Genomic DNA, 17,875 nt, shown 5'->3' with positions numbered 1-17,875 from the left:
TAAACTCACTAATACGGTAATTAAAATTATTGTAATTACATATATCCATTCAATCCATTGCATTCGTAAATCTGTCAAACACATTTGTCATCACAAAATAATCGTCGGGTTTTCTGTAAAATTGTAATAATTGCTGTGATTAAATTAATTAGTGAGAAAGACTACTAACGGCGTAAATTTTATTCGTATCATTTAAACAAAAGTTAAACCATGTGTGTTTTTTGTTAGAAAACGATGTAATTTTGAATGTAATCGGGATGTCTGCAAAACCGACGATTTACCATGAAAAACAAGTTAAAGAACTGTGCGCGCTGCACGCACTTAACAATTTATTCCAGGCACGTATTACCCTCATCATTGTATACAGCATTAGCAGGGGAATTGGAATAAATTTGAGTTATAGACGGAGTATGTAAACATGATACTTGTTGCTAGGTGCGCGGGACGTTTACGAAGAGCGAGCTGGACGGGATCTGCAGCCGGCTGTCGCCGAACGTGTGGATCAACCCGCACCGCTCCATGCTGGGGCTGGGCAACTACGACATCAACGTGATCATGGCGGCGCTGCAGCTGAAGGGCTGCGAGGCCGTGTGGTTCGACAAGAGGAAGTGAGTCTCAAGGTTGCGGTTCTGCCGACTCGCTCATTAGCATGATTTGCTCTGATTTATGTAAAACCTTGAAAATATTGTGTAATCTTGAATTTCAATAGTAAATAACTTTTGTGTTGTGTAAATTTGCAATTTACACTAATTGTCCTGTGTACTACATGCAATGTGGCATTTAGAAACATAGTTATTCAGCAAATAACTATGTTACTAAAGTAATCAGTTATATAATTAAAATCACAAGTTGCATGTAATCATCTTTAATTAATCCTTCCATGTCCAGTGACATCATATTATTATGTTGGTGTTGTAGGTATATTGTTAGTATAAGATATAAGTACATTTTAATGCCTGAGTTCTAAAAGTTAAAGGAACATGATTATGAATTCTTGTACTCATATTCTACATTACATATTTTTAGAAGAAAAAGCTGTGTGCTTGAAATTGTATATTTAACCTATTATTTTTACACATCATTCATGCTGTAACTTGCAATTTCACATTCAATAAATATATTGATTATGACCAATATTTTCAGAGACCCAGGCTGCCTTGACCTATCAAACATCTGTGGGTTCATTCTGAATGTGCCCTCTGACTACAAGTTTGGCTTTGTGATGCTGCCCCTGCGCCGTCGTCACTGGATTGCCATCCGTCAGATCCAGGGGAACTTCTACAACTTGGACTCCAAGTTGGACGCACCACAGCTTATTGGAAGAGTAAGAATATTTTTATTATAACCACTCAACCGTCCGGCCCGCGAGACTGTTTTCCTGTCAACCGTCCGGGTTTTTTTAGCGACGCACGCCCCGCGCAGCGCATTCACAACTTTCTACAAAAATTATGACTACACTGCCATCTAAATTTTTTTAGAGCTAACTATTTTATTAGGCTACGTTGTCCCATCAAGAGAATTAGGAAATAATGCCGAAATATTCCGTTAGATGGCTCCGAAATCAATTCTTTCTTCCACCCCTTTGGATAGTAAGGTTCCCGCGGACGGTTAAGAGCATATTTTTTTCGGTTACTATGCTATCGTCGGACGGTCAAGTGGATAAGTAAATTCTCTAAAGAGTCATCAAAAATTTAAACCGGAAAAAGGCTATTTCCCAGTAGCAAAACGAATGAGGCTAAGTTTATTTAATTTTGTGATAAATATTTGAATGCTGCCATTATCAAATTCTAAATATATTACCTTTCCTTTTTCAGAGCAGTGATCTCATAGCCTACCTAAAGCAGCAAATGGAGTGTAAAGAAAAGGAGCTCTTTGTGGTTGTAAGCAAGGAAGTAGAAGAAAAGCAGCTCTGGATGAACCAGTTCACTGTCACCTCACCAACCCACAACCTCCCCCTCAACCACTGTGACAGCCCTGACAGTGTTTCAGATACCAGTAATCCGTACGAGTCTAGAAATGATAGTGTGGAGTGTCTTCAAATACATGAAGTGCGGAACTGTTCTTTGGCGGTTAATGACTTTTAAAAGTGTACTTCTTTCCATTAGACTGATAGTGTCGACTGTGTGGTTCTGTGGGTGTTGGAGATTGAACCATAAAAATTGATTAAATTGTTGTTTACTATATTATTACCCTATTTATTTAAAGTTTTTCTGTTATGGAAACTATTTTAAAGCATGTGTGTTTGTATACACCTGATAAGAGTATGATTAACATCTGCTTTTTTTATTTCTAATGAATGGGCTTTTAAAATTTTGAGAATTGGAGTTCTATTTTTAATGCTCATCATTTACCTAAAACTTTTAATAAATTTAACAAGGCGCACTTGATGTTTGTATTAACAATTTGCTCTCTCAGTGTAGCAGTGAAAACAGTTTAAAAGGCAACTAATTTTTAAGGTTTAAATTTTAAACCTTACATTTGCAAGTTTTAACTTGTTTGTTGCTGATATTATTTGCATACTTATTTCTTTAGTATGAAAGTCTAAAATCAATTGGTATAACTTAACAGATGAGTGAAACGCCTAATGCCATTGTGAACTATGCCTTATAAATGGTAATGTTGTATGATCTGTTTTAGATCCAGTAGTGAAAATTATAAATATTTATAAATAATTTAGTCGAATTATTGCATAATGTGTCTATTTCTCAAGTTATCATGAAAAATATACTAATATTGTAATTTGAATCTTTTGGATCGGATTTTAAAACGAACATATAGCTTATTGTAAAAAAGTTATTTCGGCAGACGTCTATCATCTTGAATATATACAAATATAACTATACTGTCTTAGATATTCAATACCAATTATAACCCGTAAGTAAGGGTCAAAAGTTGACGCTCGATTACTAACAATGCGGCGTTGGATAACATATATATGATGTATATCTGTGCGTTTCAATAGGTATATAAATAAAGTATTTAATTAAAATGTGATTCCAAGTCTACAACGAAGTAAATATCCTTGCTCCATAGGTTAACGTTGACGTTGACACGAGGCGACAAATAGTTTGATAGACGTGTGAAGGATACCCAGTGCCACATTGTTACGTCTCCGTCTAAAATTGTACGTGTAATTAAGAAAACATATCCTCGTATATTAATGATGACCATATTGTAAAGTTATTACTATACTATACTATAACAGATAGAATGGAGACACGAGTTTTGGGCGCTTACAATTTTAATGTATTTATATATAACGATCAAAATATTCTACATTACCAAGATCGGATTACCAGCGAAGTATCCTAGTGTAGAGTCACCATCAAATATACAGTGACAGCCTAAGTGGCCTTTATCGGAACACATGCTTATTTCCGTCACTATCTATTAGATATGCTAACTGTACAGTGTAAAAATATGGGTGGATAGAACTTATTATACAATATATATGTCCTATATTTAGTTTTTGATTCGCCATATAAGAGCTATAGGGCAAGAAACATACTTGGGTACCTATGCAAGTATCTTTTCTAGGTATCTGCTCAGAATTCGTGGCAATACTTCTTTATTTTCTGGATTTATAGTACTACTTATAGTACGAATAATACGATTTTTATTGTTGTGTTATTGTGTTGTGTTTAATTTATTTGTTTTGTACAATTTTGTTGGGTTAGTTGTAATATAGGAACGAGTTATTTGTTGCTGTGTTGGTTAAGTGGCTATTAGCACAAGCCAGACGTTTCTGTCCAAGCTATTCCGTATGACAGAGAACCGAAGAAAAAAAATGTGTCGCTTTCACTAGACATTGTCGGTTGTTCTTAAAGGCGGTTTTAACTGCATTATTTATTATTTATTTGGTAATTTTTTGGACAACGAAGATATATAGGTATACCATCGCCCACCTTCCATCGTGAAGATATATAGGTATACCATCGCCCACCTTCCATCGTGAAGATATATAGGTATACCATCGCCCACCTTCCATCGTGAAGATATATAGGTATACCATCGTGAACCTTATGCCTTTTGTAATAAGGTCCACCGATATACAGTCAGGAGTGTTGCTGTTTGTACCAACGTATCTACAAATGACAAGTTCCGTTCACATAGTCAGTGTATGTACTGACTTTGTATGTAAATTATCTTTGTTTTATTTTAACGTTAAATGTGTTAGTGTACGATAGACGGCCTAAATTAATGATATGGGGTTTAGAGGGTATTTAGGACTTTATCTAAATAAGATAATGTACAATCAGCACCACCAATATAGGAGTATTTTAGTCATCTTATGACTATTCATATTTTTGAAAACTTTTATTATTTTTTGACTTTGACTTATTTGATAGTGATCCAAACTCAGGATGGTAACTTACCTCCTTATTCATAAACGTTTACTAAAGTTGACAAGCCGATAATAATCGTTTGTCCCTTTCCATCATACCAATACGTCGGAAAGGGACAAACGATTATTATCGGCTTGTCAACTTTAGTAAACGTTTATGAATAAGGGGGTTAGTATATTGTCTTTTCTAACCTGTGCCAACAATATATTCTTTAGTTTAAACCGCCCACACCCCTAGCACAGCTTCACCGCGATACCATCATGTCGCGCGCGCTTGTGCTAGGCTGACACAACTCATACGGATCTCAACGAACATTTTCTGTGAACTCCTATATTTGATAATGATTGTAAAAGCGGCTTAATTTTTAGCACTTTCATTGAACCCATTCAAATTAATTTTATTTTCAAATGGCAGTGAAAGTGTTAACAGTGCTGCGACAATAATGACTTATTCATGTCTTAAATTAGGGATATTATGAATGATATTCATTCGTCTTACCTTGCAATCTATCAGTATATAATAAGTTTAGAGTTAAGAGCATAGGGGCGCTGAAAATGGGTACCTCCCAGTTGTTTTACAGTCTAGTGAAAACCTTATACAATAGAGTCTAAACTTGAACACCAAAGCTGCACTATGGCGACCACTAGATGGGTTATTATATCTAATTAATGATACTTATACCTGGAAAAAATTCCCTGTATAAAAATGACCTTGTATAAAATTTGAAGATCCCGTGTCTCCTAATTGTGACTATACTATCCGCAAACCAACGAGGTCATAGCACTATTTCTCTCCCTCTTGCAATAACGACGTAAGCGTGAATATGAAGTTTTACGACCCCGGTCGTCAGTTTGGTTTGCGGATAGTATAATAGATGGCGCTCCTCTCTGTTCTACATCGCGCTATAGGTGTTATCAATACCACAGGCACTATACAATGTATACGAACTGACCATTAATATGCACTTTATTACTACTGAGTAAGGTCTACTATTGGTTGCCTTAGTACATTTATGGATTCTATGGCTCTAGCGCCTGTTTTACCAAGTTCACAATTGACACGTTACACTGACAATTTCCTGTACATTTATGGGTCGGTAAGCAACGACGGTACAAAGCGTGAATATTTATATGTTGTTAATTGTGTGTTGTAAGTTGTGAATTGTCAGTATCAGGCGACAATTGTCAGCTTGGTGCCAGAGTACTAAAGAGCGACTAGGAGTGTGTACTGTCTCTTCCGAAAATCGTTTTTTCCAGATTGCGATTTTTGCCATTCGCAATTTTTACCACTTTATTTTTTCTCAATAGCTTATAGAACAGATAAGTATATAGAGTAACATTATTCTAGTAATAGACTTATAGTTTCCTATATGTAAACAAATATTTTAATAAAAACTTATTATTACGTATAAATGACATGCATATGTACTAGTATGTGTGACGAGATATGCGAGGAAATCTTAATTTACGTGGTCATACAGGTGTTTTTTATTTTAAAGAAGAAAAAACTAATTTTTTAAACAATCTTAGTGAGCTGCTAAATATGTCTACGTTTTGGCACTTTACATTGTACAACCTACATGTGCGTTTAATGTATGAGTGCTGCGCATGTTTAGTTCTGCTGCTTTTGATACTAAATATATTTTCCCAATAATTTTATTTTCTAGTAGCTTATTTTCCTAATAGGTTTTCTAACCATTCGCATAATTTGGATATGTATTCTAATTATAATATACGACACACTAACTAAAAAATAACTTCTTTTTGAAAATCAATATCGTACAATAAAATAAGTCGGTATCGTACAAGAAAAAGTAAAATGGTAAAAAATGCGAATGGCAAAAATATCAATCTGGATAAACGATTTTCGGAAGAGACAGTACACACTCGCGACTGGGATCTGTCCGTTGCAATATGAACCTTATGCGGTAATGTCCAAGGCACAACACCAAATGCGGCCGCACGGCTAGGTACAAGCAATACAACCAAATAAATAGGATAATTTTATGTAACACAAGTTTATACGCACTCGTTGTATCTACTCTTTTTGAGTTCGTTTTTGATGGTTCAAGTAAACTGTATTTTATTCCTGATCCAAAATCACATGAACGTTTTAATCTACTTGTACTATGCATTGTAAATATAAGATATTTTCTTATAAAAATAGAAGGTGTGATGACTAACTTGGGACATTTTATTTTCTAAAAGATCCTTATTCACGGAGACAAAACAATCTAAAGTGAACAGTTTGGTAAAAAAAGCTATTCCTTAAATTGGCAACGGGGCACAGAAGGTACAAATACTTTACCGTTCTATTGATTTTTTTTTGACCCAGGCGGTCTAGCAAGAGTTGCGTTCTCCATACATCTAGCGCGACTTCAAGTAGGTATGGACTCGCACGAGAGAACGCGACTTATGCTAGACCGCCAGGATTATTATTTCGTTATCTGCCTATCTGTCGCTCGAATATGCCTTTAGCCTGCTCCGCCTAAGTCCCAGAGTTATTTTTACAGTTTTGAAGTTTTTGAACATTCTTTTATTCCATTATAGTTCAAAATTCGATTTGAACTTGTGCTTTTAAAAGGATATCGGGCCTGAGAAGGTCAGAGGCCATCAGAATGAACGGGAGTATAAATAAATGACATGTGTTAGAAGTATTACTTTAATATCTGGTCGGGGCTGTCGACGCAGTTGCTGTTCTTGGAGAGCAGCAGGCGGTCGGGATCGAGCCGCAGCTCCTGCAACAGCGCGTAGATGTTGGCGCGCAGCTCCGCGCTTAGCTCGCGCCGCCGCCCCAAGATCCAAAACCGATCTGTAATCAATAAGCATGTACTTATTACTGATCTTTAAATTTTACTCTTGCCTGGTTATTGACAGTGCACGGTGTTGACTGGAAATAAATGCCTTATACTACCTACATTAACGAAACCCCCATTATTTACGGATACTCACGCCGCGGCCCCGAGCGTGTTTTCCGTGGCCCTCGGATTGGTCTTATTTTGCTTGACAGCAGCGCGTCTCTGCGTTTTCCACTTATCCCTACAATACAATAGTAGGTAAGTATATTTTAATTCCTTGGGGAACTTTCATGGGAATCTTTAGTAAATGTCCATGCGTCGGACGACTTTTGAATAACTTTGGTTTTAGGTAATCTACGGCAAATTGTCAATGCGCTTTTCCTTGAAGAGTTAGGTGGGGCTCACCGATCGTTATGTAACTTATGTATGATGAACAAATTGTTGTGGGCCAGGCGGCCGTTGCCGTTGGTAGATATAGCTTGTATTAGCTACTCACCGTTGTGCATGATGGACACCGGACACGGAGGTGTAGAACCACACGATAGTGGTCGTTAGTCGGTATGCTGTACTGACGCGCGTCTGATAAAATTATCTATGATGTACCTACATGTCTCACCGTTGTGCATATGGACACGGACATGCAGGACCACACGACGGTGCTCGTAGTCGGTGAACGGTATACTATACTGCCCCGCGCCTGCTGGCAACATTCTCTATGATGTACATCTTGTCTCACCGTTGTGCATCATGGACACGGAGGTGCAGGACCACACGACGGTGCTCGTAGTCGGTGAACGGTATACTATACTGCCCCGCGCCTGCTGGCAACATTCTCTATGATGTACATGTTGTCTCACCGTTGTGCATGATGGACACGGAGGTGCAGGACCACACGACGGTAAAGTGATCGTAGTCGGCGAACAGTAGGCTGTACTGCCCCGCGCCTGCTGGCAAAATTCTCTATGATGTACCTACATGTTGTCTCACCGTTGTGCATGATGGACACGGATGTGCAGGACCACACGACGGTGCTCGTAGTCGGCGAACAGTAGGCTGTACTGCCCCGCGCCTGCTGGCAACATTCTCTATGATGTACATGTTGTCTCACCGTTGTGCATGATGGACACGGACGTGCAGGACCACACGACGGTGCTCGTAGTCGGTGAACGGTTTACTATACTGCCCCGCGTCTGCTGGCAACATTCTCTATGATGTACATGTTGTCTCACCGTTGTGCATGATGGACACGGGCGTGCAGGACCACACGACGGTGCTCGTAGTCGGTGAACGGTTTACTATACTGCCCCGCGTCTGCTGGCAACATTCTCTATGATGTACATGTTGGCTCACCGTTGTGCATGATGGACACGGACGTGCAGGACCACAAGACGGTGCTCGTAGTCGGTGAACAGTAGGCTGTACTGCCCCGCGCCTGCTGGCAACATTCTCTATGATGTACCATGTACCTACATGTTGTCTCACCATTGTGCATGATGTATACAGACGTGCAGGACCACACGACGGTGCTCGTAGTCAGAGAACAGTAGGCTGTACTGCCCCGCGCCTACTGGCAACATTCTCTATGATGTACATGTTGTCTCACCGTTGTGCATGATGGACACGGACGTGCAGGACCACACGACGGACGGTGCTCGTAGTCGGTGAACGGTATACTATACTGCCCCGCGTCTGCTGGCAACATTCTCTATGATGTACATGTTGTCTCACCGTTGTGCATGATGGATACGGACGTGCAGGACCACACGACGGTGCTCGTAGTCGGAGAACAGTAGGCTGTACAGCCCCGCGCCTACTGGCAACATTCTCTATGATGTACATGTTGTCTCACCGTTGTGCATGATGGACACGGACGTGCAGGACCACACGACGGTGCTCGTAGTCGGTGAACGGTATACTATACTGCCCCGCGTCTGCTGGCAACATTCTCTATGATGTACATGTTGTCTCACCGTTGTGCATGATGGACACGAACGTGCAGGACCACAAGACGGTGCTAGTAGTCGGTGAACAGTAGGCTGTACCTACTACCCGCGCCTGCTGGCAACATTCTCTATGATGTACATGTCGTCTCACCGTTGTGCATGATGGACACGGACGTGCAGGACCACAAGACGGTGCTCGTAGTCAGTGAACAGTAGGCTGTACTACCCGCGCCTGCTGGCAACATTCTCTATGATGTACATGTTGTCTCACCGTTGTGCATGATGGACACGGAGGTGCAGGACCACACGACGGCAAAGTGATCGTAGTCGGTGAACAGTATGCTGTATTGCCCCGCGCCTGGTAGCATTCGTCCTATGATGTAGGGCATGCGATTGTTCAGCTTGTAGCGGAAGGAGGAGGAGCCGTTGTGGTTCGGGATGCCCACGCCGTAGGTTGTGGCTGGCGATCCTGTCCTGCAAATATAACGGAGCGGATCAAGATTTTGTCCTCTTCAAGTTTTTGGACTGTGACATTAAGGTATAGAGGAAATAAAAATTGTTGTTAAGGTAGGTACTAGATATAGCTTTAGGTTGTTGAAACCGTTGTAGGATGATTATTAACAGTTCCTCTGAGTGTGGTTATTTATTCATGGCATCTGTGTGTTACGTACTTACCATCTGTTGACAGTGGTGACGGCGATGAGGTAGTACCCTCGTTCGTTCAACGTCACATGAAGCTCGGTGCAGCTAGCGGTCATCTCCATCAGGTAGAAAGAGCGTTCTACTTCGTACCATGTGCCTGTCATCTGTGGGAACAAACATCGTCTTCGTCAGAGGTTCCAGCGTTAATAATTGACACAGTTAACTGATAATAAGCCGTATGTCGTATTGAACCGAGAAAGGGTTTACCAGTCAGTCACTTCAGTCAGTGACCTGTCTATTGCTATTATTAGAATCTGTTCGGAAAGAGAAGTGTCGTGGAATGTAGAGCCTCATACATTCCACGACTCTTCTCTTTCCGCACAAACTTTTAGTATTGTACCTAATACCTACCTATAATCCGATCCGTCCATCTGGATAGAGCTCCAAAACATTAGCCTCATTTACTTTCAAAAGATTTTTCATACATATTCAATTTAGGGCCTCGACCTATATGGTAGGTAAGTTTGATCGTTTTATGAAAGTCACAAGCCTGGCATTACGAGTACAAATGTTTTGATCGTCATTTAAGCCCTGAGCCTAAATACCCTGCACAACCTAATATTGACCCTATGAAGGCTATGAAGCTAAGCTATAATTAGGGAATGCAAATCGGTTATTTTTTGTATGGAAATAACCGCGGTTTCGGTTAATAACCGATTATTTCCATACAAAAAATAACCGAAAATAACCGATTTGCATTCCCTAGCTATAATATCAGTTAACCGATGGGTCTTACTGGTCTTAGCCTCGCCTCATGTATATAAGGGTAAATTCATTACTGTCAAATATCAATTCTTACGTTGCATCGACTAGGTACATAACAAGTTCAAGATTTGGCAGGCGACTGCAACGTAGCAGCTACGCGCGCGTGAGTACTTGCTTACATTACAGACTCGTACGCTAGCGGGTCGCGACCTCCACCCTTTACCTATATTGCAACGCAATTACGCATAAGTGGGCACGGCTTGTTGTGGCGGGACGCTATTGGATCGACGCCAATCCCTTGCAGGTGGATAAACCTACAAGCACACGTCGGCAAGAATATGCACGACGCACTACGGGATGGGTATCATATACTTTGGTCATCCATTGTGTAAATTTAACTTATGTTGCATTACAATGTAGCTACATATCCCCATTTAGTTAGTAACGTAATATGTATTTTTTACGTGAAACTTACCTACGCATATGTTTAAAAAAAAAACCCAAAAAAACGCTTTATCCATATAATTGTTGTAGGTATGTCACCGAATTTTCAAAAAATTCTAAATTCCATAATATATTGAGGCATTCGAAACTTACAATAAGTAGTTTCAGTTCAAATTTCATCAATAGTAACTAAACAGCATCCGGCTCGAAGGACCAGTGTTAATCACCTAATGTCAACAAATGAAACATTTGAATACTATTTTACGTATTTAATACTAATAAATATATTCATTTCTATCCGTATAGCAACACATTGGGGTCTTTAATTTCATTTAAATGTTTAAGGGTCAATGTTTTTAAAAGCAAACAACTACATGTCAATGACTTATTCTGTAGGCAGGCATGGATGACTGGGTAGTTTAAATCTCTACTCTTTGGTTTAAATAGATTCAAATTTGTAAAATGCCGAAAAACAATAACAGCATGTGTCAAGTGGAAAAATACAAACGTGCAAATTAATGTTTACTTATTTGCATCCGAACGTTTGAATGTCGGTCATGACGTAGGTAATTAGGTACCTAGGTAGGTACCTGCCTAGATTATAGAACATTTCAATAGACAATAACATATACATTCTTACTACTAGTACATTAGGGTAGGTAAGCACTAATTTTAGCAGTGTATTTAGTTCATCACGCATTTTGGCTACAGGCTAATTTTATCTATACAACGTAAAAAATACAAGTCAGAGGTAGGTCTGATAGAAGGCTAGGTTGACTACTTATACAAAATGGTTTGGATCGTGATTGTCTGATTGACTTGAACGATATTATTAATGTAACTAATAAAGCGAAAGACAAATGTAATAGGATCGTATTTGACACCACTACGCAGCATACACAAATCATACATAACATCATGGCAAACTGCGCACTTACCTTCTGTATTTGGAAGTTCGGCTGCTGTGGGTAGACGGGGCACGTGCCCAGCCTTGTGCCCATCACCCCCACTGTGAGACTCGTCATCAACATGTTGAACAACCCTCGCACTCTGAAGTCTCCCATCACTTTTATATACTTAGTCTAACTTAGGAACTTTATTCGAGCAAAAAAGGCGGAAAATCTGTGATTCTACGGGCTAAATTTGGCTATCTCCCTTAAAAACGACGTATGATTTAATTTACAAAACAAAAACAAAATAAAGTAAGAATAAAATCACATTAAAAATCTGCTTATTATATGAAGTTAATTAAAGCCAGCGAAAATCCCTATCTTTAAATATGAACGGGAAATTAAAATCCGCGCTTCTAAATTTAATATAAGTCACAAAAATCGGGGTAAAATTCGTTGACCGACTGAAAACACACCGTCACCCCGTTTTATAATAAGTAAGGTCTAGTTTACGAGAGTGAAATTACAGCCTCTCGGATGTTTGGGAAACTGTCGGATTGTTTGTACAACATTGCGGCGCGCGCGACTGCCGCTGACGTCTGCGCCATTATTCAAATTGTACCGATTAAACATACGATGTGACGTGAAGTTTACTCGTGTAGGGAATTAGTTGTGGACGTTTGTCTGTTTACGAACCAAGGGTCGAAGCTGAATAACTTAATTCGAGTGCTAAAGGGGCTTTCAGTAATGACGGACGGGTACGGCTGTGACAACCACTAGACTTATAGCGCCCGAATTAACGCGAACATTCTGGTCTTACCGAATTGAAAGAGTTTGGAATGTTTGTGTTAATCAAAAGTTAACCTTTTGAAAAGAAACGACCGTGATGTTATGATTGGTCGCCTGGGCCGTCATATTTTCCTGATTGGTTGGATCTCAGTGGTAGCTTATTCCTGCATGTGATAGTACACGTGTCTGTGTATAGAATAGGTATTTACAAAAGTAGTAGTATTACTGGTGTTTTATATTCTTAGCAAAAATTATTATAGAGCGATTGACTTTGTTGCACCTACTTAGGTACTCGTACAGTGCGACATAAATTGTAGTTGGTCAAGCCAATGTTGTCAGTAGAAAAAGGCGCGAAATTTAAATTTTCCATGGGACGATATTCCTTCCCGCCTACGGTTTTCAAATTTGCCGCCTTTTTCTACTGACAAGATCTGCTTGACCTACTATAGTAGAGAATAAATGAGGGCACCACTTTCTACGTAACTATCACATTTTTGACGTACAATGCATGTAAAATGCTTACACATGGCAACAATTTAGTATGGACATTTTTGAGTTCCATTTTATTTAATTTCTACTATTTTATTGTGTCGCACTATAGGCGGCAATGGATTGAATGGATCAAAAATCGCCTGGATTTATTGCAAGGTCTGTGGAGCCCTTGACTGATAGTACGTATAATATATAGGACAAAGAGAGCCCTCTCGTGGAACTTTTTTTGCATCCATTTTGAAGTGCCATGCTGTAATTCTTAACCAGAAATATCAACATCAATATCAGGGGGGGGCATAAATAGCGTCTAAGTATGTTGCGAACATAAAAAACTTTGAGTTTGAAGAAAGGCTTCAGGATATTTACTAATACACGAAAACAGATCAGTACGGCTACCACCAGTTTTGACATTGACAGATTAACTCGCGTCTACGTAAATTACTTTCTATACATCTCGCTTGCACTAATATGCGAGTACGAGCGAGATGCATAGAAAGTAAGTTACTTAAACGTGAGTGAATATGTCAATGTTAAAACTGGTGGTAGTGCTTTAGGTACCGTTAACTTGGCTGTTGATGTAAATAAATTACCTATCATACACGGCTGGAATAACACACAATTGACCACGAAACACAATACACGCAGCAGGTTGTGAATCTACCCGCCAAAAAATTTTCAAAATTTTTTGGTAATAAAGTTCTCAGCAACTGTGATGGCGTATGGAAACTTTGTTTCTTTTGACATTGTAAAACTGAAAGTATTTTTATTTATCTGAATTATGTCGTAGTACAGACAATAAATGGGGTGTTATAATATTTTGAGTTTTATTTGACAAAGTTGTTTTTTTGTGACAATCGCCTCCATGGCAACGATGGCCATAAATAATCTGTTCAACAGATGTTTTTTTGTTTGATCCATGCCCTGGATACAAGACTTTTAAGACGTTCTGAGGAAATTAAGTGCAGCCATATTAAAAAAAAAGTTTAGCGTTAAGTAATATAGATGTCGCTATTTTTTCGAATAAAGTGCTTTATATACGACTGTCCCTCCCCTGGATTTAAGTCATCATAGAGATTAAAATAAACTGTATCCTGTGCTAAGCCGAAATATTTCCTGTCAAATGTCAAATACCTATATTATGTTTATATTATTTTATTTTTATCTTGCTAATTATTTCAAAATGGTAAATTTAAAATCGATATTATAAAAGTGCAAACCGAGCACTTTCATTTGATACTAAATTCGACCATGTTTTTTGCAAATAAAATGACCAGAATAGCAAGACCTCTCACAAACAGCTTTTTGGCCTTCTAAGCTCTTCTACCTCAATAATCCCTTGATCGAGCCTGCTCATAATTTAATGACTAAAATATAATGCCCTCAACTACACGTTTACCCAATTTCATTGAAATTAGAACAAATTTACTTAAGTTCTTGAGTATCAAACTATCTTCTGATAGTTCAGCTTAAAAACATCGAAATGCCGGGACGTGCCGCTAGCGAGCCGCGTGATTCAAGTCGAATGTAAGAACTTCACTTCGCTTCGCTCGCTCGTTCGAAAATATATTTTTTATAACATTCCTCGGAATAAGTCCTGTAATAATTAATTTTTATACTTTCTGCTGAACATACTACTTTTGACGACCGGTCTGGCCTAGTGGGTAGTGACCCTGCCTATGAAGCCGATGGTCCCGGGTTCGAATCCTGGTAAGGGCATTTATTTGTATGATGATACAGATATTTGTTCCTAAGTCATGGTTGTTTTTTATGTATTTAAGTATTTATATATTATATATATCGTTGTCTGAGTACCCACAACACAAGCCTTCTTGAGCTTACCGTGGGGCTTAGTCAATTTGTGTAAAAATGTCCTATAATGTCCTATAATATTTACCAGATAAAGTACATAGGTACCTTAAACATTGCTTAAGACCAATTCCGGTACCTACCTATTACATTACATTTATGTAAATTGTAATGATGATTAAATGCGAGATTCAGTATTAGTTCTCAGTGTAGTACATTCGACAGATATTACTGCGAAGTTTATCTATTTAATACGGCTGTATGTACGGACATTTGCACTTAAATGTACCTACACAAGTACACACATTTCCCAACAACATTTCCTAAAGAAAAGCCACAAACGAAGCTAAAGTTAGCTCGTACGCACCAGCCCACAGGTGACAATGCATAAGTCATCATAATATATTCCGGGCAGTTTTATATAACGACATTGCATATGCATAGGGCGCTCGTGTCAACCGAGTTTCTTCAAGGTCCTACGAGTAAAACAAATGTTAAACAAGTCATATTATATACTTCATTTTCCCTTAACAATCAATTGTATCACAAACAAAATATACATAACATTATACCTATTATTAGCAGACATCGTTAATTTTATAGCATTTTTGGTGCAGCGGAGTGGTGTTAACGGAATTGGTATAGATAATTCCAACTGAAATGATAAATTAAGGTTAATATTAACGTAATTAACGCTAATTAATCATTAGGCTTGAAATTGTTTATACCAATTCCGTTAACACCACTCCGCTGCACCGAAAATGCTATAAAATTTACGATGTCTGATCATTAGTGACATTGAGTAACTTGTTTAAGCCCCAAAGGATTGGCCCCTTAAACGGCCTACGACTGTACTTTAAAGGGCCAATTATTGAGTAATTTACCCTACTATTCATACACGCGTATAACGAGTTTATGAAGTGCGTCATTTAAACAAAAACATCACCAACATTATTAACATTTAAAACAATTTTACATTATCATCATAATACATATCTACATATTTGTATTTGATATATTTAAATAGGCTGGTATTGTTTTGTACCTATAGTATTTTTCAAATAGCTTGGGTACGGTGACAGATGTCATCTCCATACAATTAATAACCTTAAAACGAGGAATCGACATTTGTCACCGTACCCAAGCTATTGAAAAATACTTTGGTCTGACTACTTAAAAACACAAATCAAAATATAGAAAAAAAAAATGATTAGTTTCCAGCTGTATTCTTAGAAATGGATGTAATGACACGTGTTACCCTTTAACTTGCGAGTAGGTACTCAACCTCATTTGCATGTAATAAACTTATATACAGGATGATTCATGAGACGTGAGCAGGACTAATCCTGCACACTCAGTAACTGATAATTGATCGATCACCGTCGTATTTAGGAGAAACAACAACACTTTTTCCTATGTTTTTACTTTTTGGTGAGGGCAAATTTAATTCTCAACAATCATGGTCACCCTACAGGACCTAATTAATAGTGTCCGACCGAAGGTTCGGTTTCGGTTTCGGTTTCGGCCAGTTTCGGCCAAAAAATCATGTTTCGGCTGGAGTTTCGGTTTCGGCCAAAAACCGGCCGAACCTTTCGGCCGGGCCGAAACTTACGAAATGGTACTTCGGACAAAGACCAAAAGTTGGGGAATAAGTAGGACAACAATATTAATACCTACATATACTGATTCATGTAGAGATACAGAAATTAATTGGTTTATTATAAAATACAATTCCACTAATGAGGGCGCCACTGGACGGTCGACGCAGTCTTAAGAGGCTGTCAATACCTATAACGTGCACACTGTCTAATGGTATCGGAGTGAATGAGATAGCACTGTCGCATGTTACTGGGCCCTGGGCAAGAGAATAGTAATAAGAAAACTCATCATCTTCCTCGCGTGATGCCGGAATTTTTGCCGAGCCGTGGCACTGGGAATGGGAGCCTGGGGTCCAATTGACAACTAATCCCAAGAATTGGCGTAGGCACTAGTTTTTACGAAAGCGACTGCCATCAGACTGATATTCTAACCCAGAGAGTAAACTAGGCCTTATCGGGACTAGTCCGGCTTCCTCACGGAATTAGAACTGTTTAATGGTGATTTTAAGCGGGGCCGGATTAAGCATGTCGGGGCCCCCAGTATCAGGTCGGGGCCCCCAGTATCAGGTCGGCCCGAGTCGAACGATGTCTTTTTCGCTCTTATTCACTCCCTTATTCAGTCATTTTCCTACATACTTCTAATGGTAAATTTTAAGCGAGGCTAAAGGCTACGCTCAACTAGTGCCGCAAAGTTGATTTTCTCAATAGTTTATATCTTGCGAGGCTGAACAGCTGACAATTGATTAAAACGAAGAAAATCTCTTAAAAGTGTCCCCAGTACAGTTTATCATACGAATGCTCGACCTTAGCCTCACTTTTTACCTCAATTTACCATTGGTTTGTGTTCCACATGTCCTCTACATCAGCTTAGCATTTAGCCTCGCTGCGCCATGCTCGGCCTGCGGTCTCGATTTTTAATACAATGGACATTGGTTGGAGTCTGTGCTCAACTACTTATCCTGAAGCCTGAAGTACGGCTTTAACTTCGCATGAAAGTTCGCCTCACTGGGGAACTTCGGACTATTAGGCCCAGTTGAAGATCGGTACCCGGCCTTGCGATATTTGTCAACAAAAAATTTCGCGCTCGCTGCGCTCGCATTTATGGTTGGTTTTTTAGTTGACCCTATATGTACATGTTAGCTTGACTGGTGAATGAATAGAGTTAGACCAAGAATATTCTACAATGATTTTGATATCAGTGCAACAAGTGCAAATGTTATTTATACGTCATAATTTCATAGAAGTTTAGACGTTTAAAATAACACTTGCACTGTGTGTGTTATCAAATCGTTGCAGAATTATCTTGGTCTAACTCTAGTAATTTTCTTAAAAAACTGCTTAAGTAACATCAATTTCAAGGACA

At 38.9% G+C, this 17,875-nt stretch overlaps 2 protein-coding genes and 1 long non-coding RNA gene across 3 annotated transcripts; 1 reads left to right on the top strand and 2 right to left on the bottom strand.

Annotated features, from left to right (window-relative positions):
- Nucleotides 1-77: 77 nt before the first annotated feature.
- LOC134792657 (josephin-2) lies at nucleotides 78-6,528 on the top strand. Its single transcript, XM_063763917.1, has 5 exons — nucleotides 78-338; nucleotides 436-608; nucleotides 1,144-1,324; nucleotides 1,815-4,367; nucleotides 4,512-6,528. The coding sequence occupies exons 1-4, from the start codon at nucleotides 258-260 to the stop codon at nucleotides 2,082-2,084; spliced, it is 705 nt and encodes a 234-aa protein (XP_063619987.1). The 5' UTR covers nucleotides 78-257; the 3' UTR covers nucleotides 2,085-4,367; nucleotides 4,512-6,528.
- Nucleotides 6,529-6,993: 465 nt separating this feature from the next.
- On the bottom strand, nucleotides 6,994-12,582 carry LOC134793197 (apolipoprotein D-like). The gene is made up of 4 exons (XM_063764778.1): nucleotides 11,876-12,582; nucleotides 9,762-9,892; nucleotides 9,358-9,560; nucleotides 6,994-7,157 (listed from the first exon to the last, which is right to left on the bottom strand). The coding sequence occupies exons 1-4, from the start codon at nucleotides 11,999-12,001 to the stop codon at nucleotides 7,003-7,005; spliced, it is 615 nt and encodes a 204-aa protein (XP_063620848.1). The 5' UTR covers nucleotides 12,002-12,582; the 3' UTR covers nucleotides 6,994-7,002.
- Nucleotides 12,583-15,408: 2,826 nt separating this feature from the next.
- On the bottom strand, nucleotides 15,409-16,394 carry LOC134793196 (uncharacterized). Its single transcript, XR_010144504.1, has 2 exons — nucleotides 16,088-16,394; nucleotides 15,409-15,959 (listed from the first exon to the last, which is right to left on the bottom strand). It is a non-coding gene; the product is annotated as an uncharacterized LOC134793196 (long non-coding RNA).
- Between the last annotated feature and the right edge of the window lie 1,481 nt (nucleotides 16,395-17,875).

The sequence above is a fragment of the Cydia splendana genome, chromosome 8 (assembly GCF_910591565.1).
Source record: "Cydia splendana chromosome 8, ilCydSple1.2, whole genome shotgun sequence".
Taxonomy (NCBI): domain Eukaryota; kingdom Metazoa; phylum Arthropoda; class Insecta; order Lepidoptera; family Tortricidae; genus Cydia; species Cydia splendana.
Note: the sequence above shows the minus strand (reverse complement) of the source record. Positions and strands in the feature narration are given on the sequence as shown.